Source organism: Pteropus vampyrus, unplaced genomic scaffold (assembly GCF_000151845.1).
Source record: "Pteropus vampyrus isolate Shadow unplaced genomic scaffold, Pvam_2.0 Scaffold626, whole genome shotgun sequence".
Classification (NCBI taxonomy): Eukaryota; Metazoa; Chordata; class Mammalia; order Chiroptera; family Pteropodidae; genus Pteropus; species Pteropus vampyrus.
The window spans coordinates 150,443-164,239 of NW_011889407.1; the positions used below are offsets into that span (position 1 = coordinate 150,443).

The 13,797-nt window shown below is 58.0% G+C and overlaps 1 protein-coding gene and 1 long non-coding RNA gene across 2 annotated transcripts in view; both read right to left on the reverse strand.

Moving 5' to 3' along the window:
• Positions 1-2,584: 2,584 nt before the first annotated feature.
• The window catches only part of LOC105308794 (ras-related protein Rab-4A-like), a 22,587-nt gene continuing 11,374 nt past the window's right edge, over positions 2,585-13,797 (reverse strand). The window contains exons 6-11 of the mRNA XM_023525784.1: positions 13,778-13,793; positions 9,832-9,894; positions 8,500-8,654; positions 7,697-7,792; positions 4,606-4,741; positions 2,585-3,049 (exon numbers count right to left, since the gene is read on the reverse strand). Coding sequence (XP_023381552.1) covers positions 4,626-4,741; positions 7,697-7,792; positions 8,500-8,654; positions 9,832-9,894; positions 13,778-13,793 — 446 coding nt within the window. The 3' untranslated portion in view covers positions 2,585-3,049; positions 4,606-4,625. The remainder of the gene's footprint in view (positions 3,050-4,605; positions 4,742-7,696; positions 7,793-8,499; positions 8,655-9,831; positions 9,895-13,777; positions 13,794-13,797) is intronic.
• On the reverse strand, positions 12,913-13,750 carry LOC111733727. Its single transcript, XR_002778142.1, has 2 exons — positions 13,115-13,750; positions 12,913-13,082 (listed from the first exon to the last, which is right to left on the reverse strand). It is a non-coding gene; the product is annotated as an uncharacterized LOC111733727 (long non-coding RNA).

A 13,797-nucleotide genomic window follows, 5' to 3' on the forward strand; every position in this document is an offset into this window, starting at 1 on the left:
GGCAATTTGGAATGTAAAATACTCAGACATTTAGCGTTTGTTTCTTTAATGTTAGTTTCCTTTAAAATGAAATGTACACGTGACGTCAGGAGTTTGAGGAAGGAGCTCGGAGCGCAGGGCCCTTCGCGGTCGGTCCCCACAGCGGCGAGGGTGGCGTCACCGCAGGAGAGGGAACGTCGTGATGACCGCGCCCCTCGGCGAGCTCGCGCTCCAGACGCAGGCGCTGGAGTGGGGCGCGTTCTCCATCACGGGACAAGGACACCGGACGATGTCCGTTAAGTGTGCCTCGTGTCATGACAGCGGCAGGGGTGACACTGCCACATGTGACAACCGGACAGCAAGGGCACCAACCACACGGTGGCCACGTGGCTGGGGGTGGCAGGCTGCCTGCCCTGGGGTCCCTGCTGGAAGCATGACTGTCCCCTGGGCTGAGGGATGGCAGCTGGCACCACCGGCCACAGGCTGGGGCATCACCCCGATTGGACTGTACACAGCACGTGCATTTCGCTTTTCAACACGTGCCAGGAAACCAACTTGGTACAACCACCAGATACGAAAGCAACCATTTTGGCTTCGTGACAGTATCTTTAAGAAGTTCCCAATGGTCCGATGCCTATGCCAATTAAAAATACATACTGTCAGAGATGCATCTTGAACTACTTTTGGGTGAAATGACAGATGCCTTGGATGTTCCCCAATTTAGAGCATAAAAAGCCGGGGCAAAGGGAAATAAACGAGCTTGGCACGATGCAGGCTGTGGAAGCGGCCGGTGCTACCGTCTGCACACGCGCGTCTGAAAACCTCCAGAGAGAAAAAAACAAAACATAAAGGCCACTTCAGAAGAAACACACGGGCTCCCTGATGGCGTGACTTTGCAGCCGCGAGCGTGTCCCCGACCTCGACGTGGCGGCCGACAGCCCCGCAGCGCACGCCTGCCTGGGACCGGCGCGTTCTGGAGGCTGCACTGGCAGCCGATGGAGCTCCAGGGGCCGTGGGGACCTCGGATTCACGCCCAGATGGCCGGAGGCGCAGGTGACAGCCTGGACCTACGGCTGGCATCCGACGTGTGTGCTGGGACGGCGGACCAAGCCCCCAGCCTGTGTGTGGGGTCCGGCCCTGTCGCCTGGAGTGTCACAGCTGAACCGCAGGACACCCCGCTGTCTGAAGAGCCGGGACCGGCTAGTGGTGCACACGGGGCACTGACCGACCTTGCCCCGTCACGTCTCCTAACGGCCTTGAGTAAGAGCCATCACACTCTGGGCCTCCAGCAACTTTTATTGGTCAAAGAACGTGGAATTTATATGCAGTACTTATGGTTGCATTAACAGGCTCATTTATAAACCGACTTAACATTTGTCTTATTTAGAGATTCTTCTTTTTGAATACGCTGGAGTGGCGGAGTGGACATGCCCCTAGCCCATGCAGAACGCTGTTCCCGCGTGAGCAGCCTGCAGAACCGTCGCAGATGAGACACCGAGCGACACACCCTTCCAGCAACGTCCAGGGAACAGCCGAGTCTGAGAATCTGCCTCATATTCTAACGTCTCAAATAAAACACTCAAGGCTTTTTAAAAGCAAATTAAAGTAACTAAAGCGGACACAGACTGATGTTTCTCTCGAGTTACTCCTCAGGGTTTGTGCCGCTTGTGCTCTGTTGAGGAAAATAAAGAGCCAAGAACGGGCAGTTTCGGACTGACGGGCAGTGACGTTGACCCCCAGGCGCCGCTGGGCACAGTGGAAGCACACGTACGGGCGAGGTGGGCAATGCTTTTACACTTTCAGCCTTAAATAAGGCTGTATTTCAATCTTAAAGCAAAGTTCAATTTACATATTTTTTGGATTGACATTTTAAAACATCGGAACAAGTCTTTGCAATACAGTAGATGTTACAGTTCGATCGACCTCCCGTGAATTAAAAACATGTTGACTTGATAACCGTGCTGAGGCATTACGTATCCTGCAGAAGCTGCACAGAAATGTCCTGGTGGCGTCCATTCTCCGTCAGCGTGATTCAGCGGGTTCTTGAAAATGCACAGAAGCAGTAACGGGCGCACGAGGAGGCAGCGATGCTGCGCTGGTGACTCCCAGGAAGAGCACAGTGGCCCACACGGCGTCTCCTGCCGGGGCCACACGTCGCCTGGGAAGCCTGGCTGAAGGTCCTGGGGCCCCCAGCGCTGACCACGGCAGGCGCTCAGGCCACACCTCCTGAGCAGATTCGGACGAAGACGCTTTACCGTCAACAGCGTGCCGGGCAGTGTAACGTTCATAGGAAACCTCCAGTTTTAATTTCATTTTGGTACGTAACGACCGACCTGGTATTTCACATGGGTCACGTAAACAGCCCGTGGATGGTGCTGACCGGAAGTGCACGAGACTGCACTGGCCGTCAGGGCCTGCCCTCAAATCTCAGGTCACAGGTACGACCAACGTGCCACATAACCGACGTGATGATGAGCACACCGCACGGCAGCCTTAGTTCGTGCGATTAAAAAAACAAAACGTGAGACTCATGTAGCGTGACACTATCTTACACGTCAGAGACCATGCTAGCGACGTGCCGGGCCGCAGCATGTACGATGCCCAGGTAGCGTGACACTATCTTACACGTCAGAGACCATGCTAGCGACGTGCCGGGCCGCAGCATGTACGATGCCCAGCCACGGTTTACGCCACAGGTGAAGGGAGACTATGGAAGAGAACTTGCACACGTGTGCGCAGCCAGCGGTCCCGTGAACCTGCACACGTGTGCGCAGCCAGCGGCCCCATGAACTTGCACACGTGTGCGCAGCCAGCGTCCCCGTGAACCTGCACACGTGTGCGCAGCCAGCGGCCCCGTGAACCTGCACACGTGTGCGCAGCCAGCGGTCCCGTGAACCTGCACACGTGTGCGCAGCCAGCGGCCCGGCCTGGTGTGCTGAGCCGCCTCCGCCAGCTGGCCTAACACTGCAGGTCACTTTTCTTCTGCTTCTGCATGAAGCAGCCAAGGGTGGTGGCAAAAAAACTGCTTCAAGCTCCAACAATCGTGTCCCAAAAACCATGGTACAAACACCTAAAAAACACGAAGAACAGTTTAGAAACGTGCCTCACCACAAATGGACAGACACACGTGGCTTGCAGCCCCCCGGGAATCAGCGACCCCGGGAACCTGAACCCAGACTGCCTTACGCCCATGCGGCACCGTGGCAAACGGGAAAAAAGAGGAAGCTTTCAAGAGTTAAAGCCTTCATTTGCAGGTTTTATAAATGAATCTTCCCTCCGAGCGACAGGCACGTCCGTATTCTGCCTCCGCTGAACTCTTAGTGATGTTTCTGCAGCTCCTGACATGACCACGTGATTCTTCCTCTGCAGCCTGTTCACGTGGCGGACGCCATTAACTGACCGGAGCCGAGCCGGCCCTGCACGCCCGGGATCAATCCCACCTGTCTCTCCCTGTGGGATTTGCTTTGCTACTGTGTGTCTGAGGATTTGCGCATCTGTGTTCACGAGAGATGCTGGTCTGTACTTTTCCCGTAATGACTTTGGTTTTCGAATTACAGGGTTGCTGGCTTCATGGAATGAGTTAGGAAGCTTCCATCTGCTTCCGCCCTGTGAAAGAGATTGTAGAAAACTGGTGCGATTTCTTCCTTAAATGTTTAGTAGAATTCACCAGTGAACCCATCCAGGCCTGGTGTTTTTGGAAGGTTATTAATTATGGGTTCGATTTCTTTAATAGATATAGGTCTATTCAAATCGTCTATTTCTTCCTGTATCAGTTTTGACAGATTGTGTCTCTCAAGGGATCACTGTGTTTCCTCGAGGTTATTAAACTGCTGGGCTCACGGCTGCTCCTTTCCCACCCTTTCGACGCCCACGGCCCCTTCACTTCTGGTGGTCACAACGCGTCCTTTTTCCCCTTGGTTGGCCCGGCTGGAGGCTTATGATTTTACTGATCTTTTCAAAGAGCCAGCTTTGGATCTGCTGATTTTCCTCTATTGATTTCATAGTCTTATTTTCATTCGTTTCTGCTCTAACTCGTAGTTATTATTTTTCCCCTTCTGCCGATGTTGGATGACTCGCTCTGTCCTAGTTTCCATGGCACAGTTGGGGGCCGTCCCTAAACCTTTCCTCTTTCCTGATGTGTTCGGTGCTACAGATTTGCCCCTACGTACCGCACTCACTGCACTGCCCGCCCCCCAACTTCGAAAAGTTATATTTTGATTTTCATTTGGTTCAAAATATTTTTAAATTTCTCTTGAGATTTCTTTTTGACCCATGGGTAATTTAGAAGTGGCTGTGTGACCTCCGAGCGTGTGGGGACTTCCCAGCCATCTTTCTGTTACGGCTTCTAGTTTAATCCACTGTGGTCGGAGCGCAGACGTCATGTGTATGGTCTGTGTTTTTTAATTTGTTTAGGGGTGTTTTACACGCAGCGCGTGGTCTATCCGGGTGAATGGTCCCTGTGAGCTTGAGAAGAATGTGTGTTCCGCCCTTGGGAACATCTACCTGTTAACATGCAGCCACCTCTCCCTTTCCTGACATGGCGGCAAACGCGGTTACCGCCTCTGCAGCAGCGTGTGTGGGACGGAGCTCAGGGTGGGGGCGGCGAGGCTGCGCGGGGGGCCCTACCTGCGTGCGCCCCGGCTGCTCTAACAGCCACAGTCCTGCGCGCTGGGGGCCTGGGCCCGACGTGGGGACCGCAGCTGCCTCAAGGCCGCATCTCCGTACTGGATGCCTGAGCCCATCCTCTCGGGGTCCAGCTCACCTGGGGAACAAGCACATCTTCAAAAAAGGTTTTATGTTTCCGTGATCCCCCCCAAAATACGTCAAGCGAAAAGGAAGAGCAAAACATTGTGTATTTATGCCACCGTTTTGAATAAAGAGGACAAAACACATACATGTAGATTTGCTTACACGGGCATAACATACCTCGGGAAGAATACGTGAAAACGGACCAGGGGTCCCAGATGGCTAGGGGACCATAGAGGGGTGGGGCAGAGGGCGAGGGACCCCACCGTGTTCTCTTCTGTACTTTTCGGATTTGGAATTATGTGGATGTGTTATGTATACAAAGGTAAGTTAATTTAAGATGAAACTGCGAAGGGTACCGCCTTCTACTTATCAGGCCCGTAAAAACCCCGGGCGCGGTGCTCCGCCCATGGGCGGGGCTTCCGACAGCTCCAAGCCCCACCTGGGTTCTTTGCCCGCAATTCCAATTCTGGGCATTTATCTCACACACGCTCACACTCGTGAAGTGGCACATAAAAGGTTACCGACTGCGGCATAATCCGTGCCAGCAAAATACTGCGACAGCCCAAATGCCCAAGGAAGGCTGGATGCGTTAATTAAGGTCACGCACACGAGTGACCACGCACGCGCGTCACACACACGGTGTGGGCAGTCACGTGCCTCGGCACAGTGTGTGTGTGGACATCTCCACACGCTGACGCGTAAGCGCAAAGCGGGGTGCGGCAGAATCCGGCTTCCGGGTAAAAACACGGGGAGGAAGGAATGGTTTTTGCACCGTGTGAACGAACTGCCTACGTGGAAAGTTGAAATTCAGAACGGCTGCACAAGTCTAACTTACAACCATTATTTTTTCACTTGGACGTAATTATGATTCCGACGATCTCAGAGGAAATGGCTCTCGAAAGCTTCGCGAGTCCATTTGCGAGCACGGCACCCGTGGCTGAAACACCCACGTGGCGAGCAATGCAAGTGGCACGTCCGCGAGCTCGACGACACCCAGCCGGTCCTGACGGGGACGACGCCACCGAGAACTTAGAATGACGGGCTTTGTGCCAAGTTTAGTAAAATCTTGTTTTCTTGTTTAAAGTCAAAAACCGCAGAAGGATGGAGCGGCCTTTTGCTGTTGGGACCCTGACTGCCCAGAACCACTTTCTCTGTCCCCTCCCTCGTCCCTCCCTCCACCTCTGCCTCCTCCCCTCTCGGTATTTCCCCCGCTCAGATCTCTCCATCACCAAACCTCCTCCTCCACGCTGGCCTCGGCGCCCTCCGGTCCCAGCCCCACACCCCAACACGGGCCCTTCTCCGATCCCGACTGCCATCCGTCCTCTACCTCCTCGGTTCCTGACAGAGCTGACGCCCCCTGCCCCCCGCAGTGGCCCACTCCAGCTCGGCTCTTAGCCTAGAGGCTTCTCGGCTGCGCTGCACAGCGGACGGTCCTCCGCCTGGACCTCGGTGCCGGACGCCCACTCTCCCGGGTCTCTGCGGCTCCCACGGCCTCCCGTGAGACGGAGGGGCCCTCCCGCTGCTCGGCCCTCGGCCGCCAGGGTTTTGCTCACGGTCACCGCTCTGCTCACTCTCGGCTTCGACCAGAAGCTCTTCTAGAGCTTCCGCTAGACCCTGTGCCGATGGCTCCCAACGCGCTGTCTGCCCAGGCGCCCGCAGAGCTCGCCGGACACGCCGTGTGCCATGCGGGGTCAGCCCGGCTCCCCGGAAGCGCCCTGTGCTCCGGCTTCCCGGCGTCTCTCCGCCAGGCCGCCCCGGGGGGACATCAGTGAGCTGGCGCCTCTCCTTCCTGACACCCCCGCAAACCGCCCTGCCCCAGTCAGCTTGTGGCGCTCTGCTGGGGTATCTCCCGGCTCCATCCGCGCCGCCTCGACGCCCGCACCCCCGAAGCTCCAAGCGACTGCTCGCTCGCCTCCCCCTCCGATTTCTCGGACGCCTTCACTGGCAGCCCGGCCTCCAGCCCTGCTCTCCCGTCAGTCGGTCCCCGCCTGTCGCAGCGCTCACTGCCACCCCCCCCACCACAGCGGTCCTCGATCGCAGAGGAACAGCACAACCACCTCACGAGGGCATCGAGGCGGGCTGGCCCCGGGCCATCGGCGGGAGCCGGGACCCTAACTTTCACGCTCTGGTGACTCCAGGTACAGCCAGGGTCGGGACCCAGAAACTCACAAGACAAAGCTCCAGGGCCTCGAGGACGGCCCTGGCCTCGGCGTCTCTCCCTCCACGCCCCGCCGCAGCCTCCGCTCCGGCACCTTCCCCCTCCTGCCTCTCAACTCACGCCGTCCCCTCTGCGGGACTGCCACCGTCCTCGCCCTTGGCCGGTCCCTCCCTCGTATGTGGACGGACAGAACTCAGCCACCACCTGCCTTGGAAGCCCTCACCGACACGAACTCCACGCCCCGGCTGAGCGGGCTCCCCGCCCTGGGGGACCCTGACCCGTAGTGACCACACTGCAGTGCGGTCATCAAGGACGGCCCCTGAGGAAGCCAGGAGGGTGACGAGGAGCAGAGGGGCAGGTGTTTGCACAGATGGACTGGGCTGTGAGCGTCCGCACGCAGTTTTGGTAACGCCGAGATAAACGTCAGCGCTGATAAGTGACAGAGGCGGAGGCTTCTGTCAGCTGCCCAAACTGGGCTTATTTTAAAGGTATTTTTCCCGAGGCAACAAAGACACGATACTGTGACAGACCACGACGGAGGCACGTTCCGTGAGCTTCACAGAGCCACGTCTGCGAGTGCCACGGTCACGTGATGTACCCGAGCCCCAGCGCCGCATGGCTGGTCCCCCGCCAGGACACCCGGCCCGGCCCGGCAGAGCTGGCAGTGGCTGAGACCGTGGGCACAGGTGGCCGTTGTCGGCTGGCGGGTCAGAGGGGGCAACGCTGTGACCAGCCACCCCGGAAACACTGAAAAGCGACAGCACCGAGCAGACGGGGCCCGCCGAGCGCGTCCGCCGCCGGCGCCTCTACCTGACTCGATCTTGTTGAGGATCTTCCTCGCGCACTGCACGAAGGCGTCCTCCACGCTCTCCCCCGTCAGCGCGCTGGTTTCCAGAAACATCAGCTCTGAAAGCGACAGCAGACACGGCAAAGCCACGTTGACAGCCACCGCCTGACTGGGGACCGCCCTCCCGGGGAGCAAAACCAGTCAATTGGTGAGAACGTAATTTGGCAGCTCTAGACTCCACCTGAGAATCGACATTAGGATATTTTAATTCTCGACTGGTTCTAGATATTGAAGTAACTTAAGACATCTGATGCCTGGGGTCTGTTACGTAAGCGGCCACCGACTGCGTGCTGACCTCACGTTGCCACACGGCGTTCAGAGTTTCAAAGGCAGCTGGAACCAAGTGACTCCAGTGTCAGTGAGACCAAGCCACGAAGCCCGGTATTTCTTCTGCTGCTTCTCTTTCTGTTTAGATGTCATATTTCACCATCTTAGCTTCAAATTAATTTAAGATGACATCATCTGATTAGCACCTTTAAAGACTGTTATTATCGATTTCACCCTAAATTAAGTCCTGAAAGACTCAAAGATCCTCGACTAGGAAGTCGTTACAGAATATTAATGCATTTGCTCGCATCATGACAGTAACTTTCGCGGGCAGAATGCAGTACTGCGAAAATACGCGAAATCAGCCTCGCTTTACAGTCAACAGCTGGATGTTCCCCGAACACTTTGGTCCTGAAACCCCAGTAGCCATTTAAATGGGAAGCAGTGAAGTCGCCCCGAGTCAGCGTTTGAAAAGCGGTAACAGGTAAAGGTCACTTGCCGTTTTCTTGAGCAAACCTGGAGGCTTCTAAGAAAGTCACCTCGCGATCGGCGTCCAGGTCCTTCTTGTTCCCGCACAGGATGACCACGATGCTCTGGCTGGCGAGCATTCTGGCATCTGTCAACCAATTAGTAAGCGCATTGTAGGTTTCTCGGCTGCGTGACACAGAATTGTGAAAATGGTACATGTATTTTATAAAACCAGCAACTCTTCGCGCGCGCTCACACGTCGCACACGGCTCCTGAACACGTGCGGTGGAGCCACGTGTTCACACCAAGCACGCGGCACACCCTCCGCCGCCTCCCGGAGAGCGAGGGCGAGGCATTCTGTTGTTCTGTTCGCCCAATCAGGGCGCACAAGGAAACCGGTTCCTTTACGCATCCCGCAGATGTTCCCTGCGCGTCAGCGTGAAGCTCTGGGGAGACCTGGCGGCTGACTGTCGCCACTCAGCAAACCCGCGTCAGATGCTGGTACTTTGCCGCAGAGGCATATGTCGGACGGATTCCGTGTGAGGACTCTGTGACACAGACTGTCATTGCCCCCTTTTCTGTAAGAAACCTGGGGCCCAGAGAGATAATTAAGTTGCCTGAGGTCACAGAGCAGCCAGTGGCAGAGCTGGGAGGCGACTGCGTCTCAGAGTGACTTTGCGGCCCCCGGGTACCCAAGGAGTGAGCAGCTTTCTGCCCTGGCACGTGGCTGCCGCCCCAGTGAGCTGGGCCCGGGGCGGCCCAACCGTGCCAGAGCACCTCGCTGCAGCACGGGGCGCATGTCACAGCTGCAGACGACGCTGTCCCCTGGGACGAGCTGCCCCCGAAAGGGCCCAGGGGACGTGGACAGTGCTGCGGACACCGAGGCCACCACCGAAGGGACTTCCATGAGGGCGGTAAAGTTCTAGAATCTGCACTGTCCAGCGCAGTAGCCGCTGGCCACCCGTGGTTCCAGAGCAGTGAGTGTGGGGCGCATGGGGCCTGAACTCTGACCCTGGCAGTGACGTGTGGGGGCGACACGGCTCCTTGCGATGGCTGAACACCAGCACCTGTTTCTCGACAGGACACTGCTCGTGACCAGGACTGGGACTCAGTGCTGGGCCACCTGAGCCCAGGCAGGGCCCTCCGCCTCTGTCCATGTCGGTCACTTCTCACCGCTGACCGCATGCGAGGTTTCACTCTGTGACCTGAGGGAGGGTCCTGGAACCCGGTTACGACACACAGGGCCGCTATCTACGGGGACTCTGACAGACATCCCCTGACCTGGCCAGTCACCGGGAAGTGAGTCCAAAGCTGCCAAGACCCAGACGGAGGGGCCGGTCGCCCGCTCCGCGCGGGGCATTACCTGGTGATGTCGTAGACCAGCAGGGCCCCCGCCGCGCCTCTGTAGTAGCTCCTCGTCACGGACCTGGGAGAGTGACACGCGTTCAGGGCCACACTGACATGCCCTTGGGCCCCAGCGCCCGCACCCGCACGGGACCTGCCATGCTGTGCGGCCGACCTTCAGAGAGGGGACTCCTGGCCGCTACGTACAGTCACGAGGGGCCATTCTGTCTGACCCCACGTCACAGAAAGGACAGGAGCAGGGACTTTACACTGGGAACTCACGGGGCTCCCGGGAAGGGGGCCGCCCCAAAGCCTGCTTCTCCTGGGGGCCCCAATGCCCATCGTGCACCCTGACGCCCCCTTCTCCCCGGGCCTCGGTGGGCCCCTCGTCACCTCCCTCGCCTTGCGTCTGGGACTCTCGGCAGCACAGAACGTGCTGGGGCAGCACGCACCTGACCAGGTCCTCCGGCCTCCCCCTGCGGCCACCCGCGTCACTTCGTCTGTCCCCACGTCACCGCGGCAGCCTGAGCCGCCACGGGCACTGCGTCTGGACCCAGGGCGCCTCTCGGTCCTCGCCCCCCTCACTCTCTCGCCCGGCTCCCTCCCGTCTCACCGGCCGCTGCTCGGCCCCCAGGCCAGGTCACTGCCGCCTGAACTGGAGTCTCCAGGGCTGGTGCCCTGTTCTCCCCTGGTAATGCTCTTGACTCAAAGGTCATCTGCGGCTCTGACGGCTTCTGGGGGATCCACTCGTTGCCCCAACATGTCCCCGTGGCTGCCGAATGAGCACGTCACCTAACAGGACAGAGCTCTGGCTCCTGCCCGCCAGGTCCATCCCTGGGCAGGTGTGGGGGACGTCCCCGCCGACCACAGCACCAGAAATCCGTTTGTCCTGGACTCATTCCTTGCTGTCCGCACGCTGGGCCCTTGGCCAGGCCCCATTCCTGTCACCACGCCTCACCTTCACCAGCACCGCCGTCATCCAAAGCGCTGGGCTCTGCCGGGCTCTCTGCACTGGCCTGTGGCCGGCGTCCCGACCACCATGCGTGTCCCCGCTGCCACTGTGTCCTTCAGGCCTTTCTCTGTGAGGCCTCCTAGCTCGCCATGCTCGGTTGGATGCCAAGGTCGCTGGCAGGGTCTTCGGTTCCATTGGCCGTGGCCCTGGACGGAGGCCTGCACTGGCGCCCCTGTGACTGAGGTGGCCCGGTGACTGAGGTGGCCCTGTGGAGGTGCTGGGATGGCAGTGTCCCTGGCACTCACTTCCGCATGCTTGGCTCGAGCGTCACTTCCACGTGGCCCTTCGTGACCTGCACCCCTTACAACCAAAGTGGAACAGGGGCGCTCTGCCCCCCGGCTTCTGCGAGTCGCCCCGTGAGCTACTAAGCCCGGGGGAGGGGTCTGCAGGGAGAAGTGACGGTGGCCTGGGCCCCCCGGCGACTGGGGTTTCGGGTCGGGGCAGTCGTGTGGGGCTGAGCCCTCGAGCTCTGGGGTCCGACGCTCACCCTGGCAGTTTCGGCACCGGACTGAACTGCCAGACACAGTTTGGGGAAAACGCCACTCATCCGCTGTCACAGAATAGGAGCCATAGGGACGAGCGGTGCCCACCCTCGGGGACAGCCGTGGGACAAGGAACAAACAGGACGCTATGACTTCAGTGTTTTGAAAAGGAAGCTATTTTCAAATTTACTTCTTCACTCTTGGACGCCAGGAGCAGGCTGTATGATCGGCAGGCGTGGGGTGAGGACCGGGCTGTCACCCCTCCCCCCGCCGGGGCGGCACTGTAGTCAGGGTGGGGGGACCCCGTATCAGGAGGCAACGCTTCTGCTTGGGCCTCAGCAGCATGTCGCTTCCAGAGAAAGGGCGTCTAAGAGTTCTCGCAGTGAACCCCACTGACACCCACTTCCTGAGGGTTTATTTTAAAATCTACTTTGCACTCTACTTTGGCATCTGGCTTCTTAAACAAGTGACTCGAGTATATGAATTTAAGCATCTAAGAACATTTTTTTGAAACATTGTTTTCAAAAGTTATTTAAACCAAACACCTGCAAAGCTTTGAGTAAAACGCTGCTGAGGGCTGGACGCGACCCGCCCCGCCTGCTGCACCTGCGACCTCCCCCGGCCCCGACTGTCGCCGAGGCCGGACACCGCCGGGTAGATGCCGCCCGCTCTGGAGAAGCGGGTACACGCACACTGGACCCCCGGCCTCCTCGGGCTTTCGCTCGTTCTGGCTTCCATGTTCTACGGAATGAGCATGGGTCCAAGTCACAGCCTCAGAGCTGAGCGCCTTCTGTCGACACAGAACCTTTAGCCCACTCGAGGTGGCGTCACTGCAGGGTGACACCTGGTGACGCTTCCTGTTGCTTCCTGGGGTGAGGGGTCCCATTGGGTGGCCTCCAGCTCCCTCTTCCGGGGTTTGCCTGCCGTGTTGGTGAGGTCTGGCCTCCAGAAGCCTCTAAGGACTGTGATCACTCACCCCTTCCCGCAAATCTGGGGGTGTCTGACTTTGTCACGTGTGGTTGGCAGTTTGGTTGAGTTCAGAATCGAAGGGACAGGGACGTGCACGCCGGGCCTCACCGTCTCTGGCTCGCACGCAGCTGCCGGCCAAACTCAGGGCGCGTCCTTAGGGCTCCCCGCTCTATGTCTCAGCGCTCTGGAAGGCCACTGCCCAACATGTCACTGTGACTGCTCTTTTTAAAATACAGTTTGGTCCTCGTCCCGCCTTCTGCACACGTGCACCGGTACAGGAACAGCGACACCCCCGCCCCCCAGAGCCGGTCGCTCCCCCTCCTCCCCGGGTCACCCCCCCACCCCACCCCCCGGCCACAGCGGGAAGGACGCGCCCTGACCCCAGCCCCCGCCCCCCGCACAGCACTCAAGACGGCGCCGTTACTTCCCGTCCTCAATGGTTTTCCTGAAATCTCTTAACCACACTAGGCGCTCCCCACCCCCTTCCTAAGTGACCCCTATTTCAGTCATGTCACGGTCCTCATGGTGCGTCTGGGGAGAAGGCGTGGAAGTGTGGACCAAATCCACCACGTTTGGTCAGCACTTCCAGAAACACTGTCATGGCTAGAAATGGCTGCGATATTTCTGAAGCAACAATTAGCGAACGTGTGAACACGTAATACCTGACTTTAACACACACACCTGACGTGTGAACACACACCCCTGACTTTAACACACACACCCTTGACGTGTGAACACACACACACCTGGCTTGAACACATACACCTGACGTGTGAACACATACACCTGACTTTAACACACACACCCCTAACGTGTGAACACACACACCTGGCTTGAACACACCCACATCTGGCTTGAACTCAGCGAAATGCTCGCAGTGCAGGCGCCTTTCGTCTGACTGAATTTTGCATCTGCTGTTTGGACTCTGTGCGCGTTCAAAGAACATAACCAGGACGTCCGTCTGCCTTTGCTCTGGCAGTTACCGTACGGGTGACAGCAGCCTTGTCTGCGGTGACCGGGGGCCACCGCCCCGGACACCGACTTTGACCACGGTGCATAGCACTGAGCAGGATGCACCGCGGACTGTCGGTCAAGACACGCTCTGGTCGATGGAGGCAGGATGCAGCCCCTAAAGAGACTTCTAAGAATTCTTTCTTTAAAGTAAAACATGGGGAAAGACTGTTGTTGGCACCTGGCTGTGCACCTGGAGCTGAGCGAGCGATGCCACGTCCCCTGGCCACGTCCCCTGGCTCGCTCGCTAGTCCCCGAACGAGCCAGCCTCTAAAGTGGCACACGGCCACGGGACACGGGCTTCGCGTGTGCGCTTCAGCACATCGATGCCATACGCAGAAACGAACTTTTAGCTTCTCTGAAACCTTCCAGAGGAGACGTTTCTAGAATCTGTGCGAGGAGGTGGGGGAAGCTACACATATTAAGGGAACGTAACTGATTATTTCCAATCCAACTTTCAAATACTTTCAGTAAGTGACAGAAAAAGCTACCTGAATCGCTCCTGGCCCGC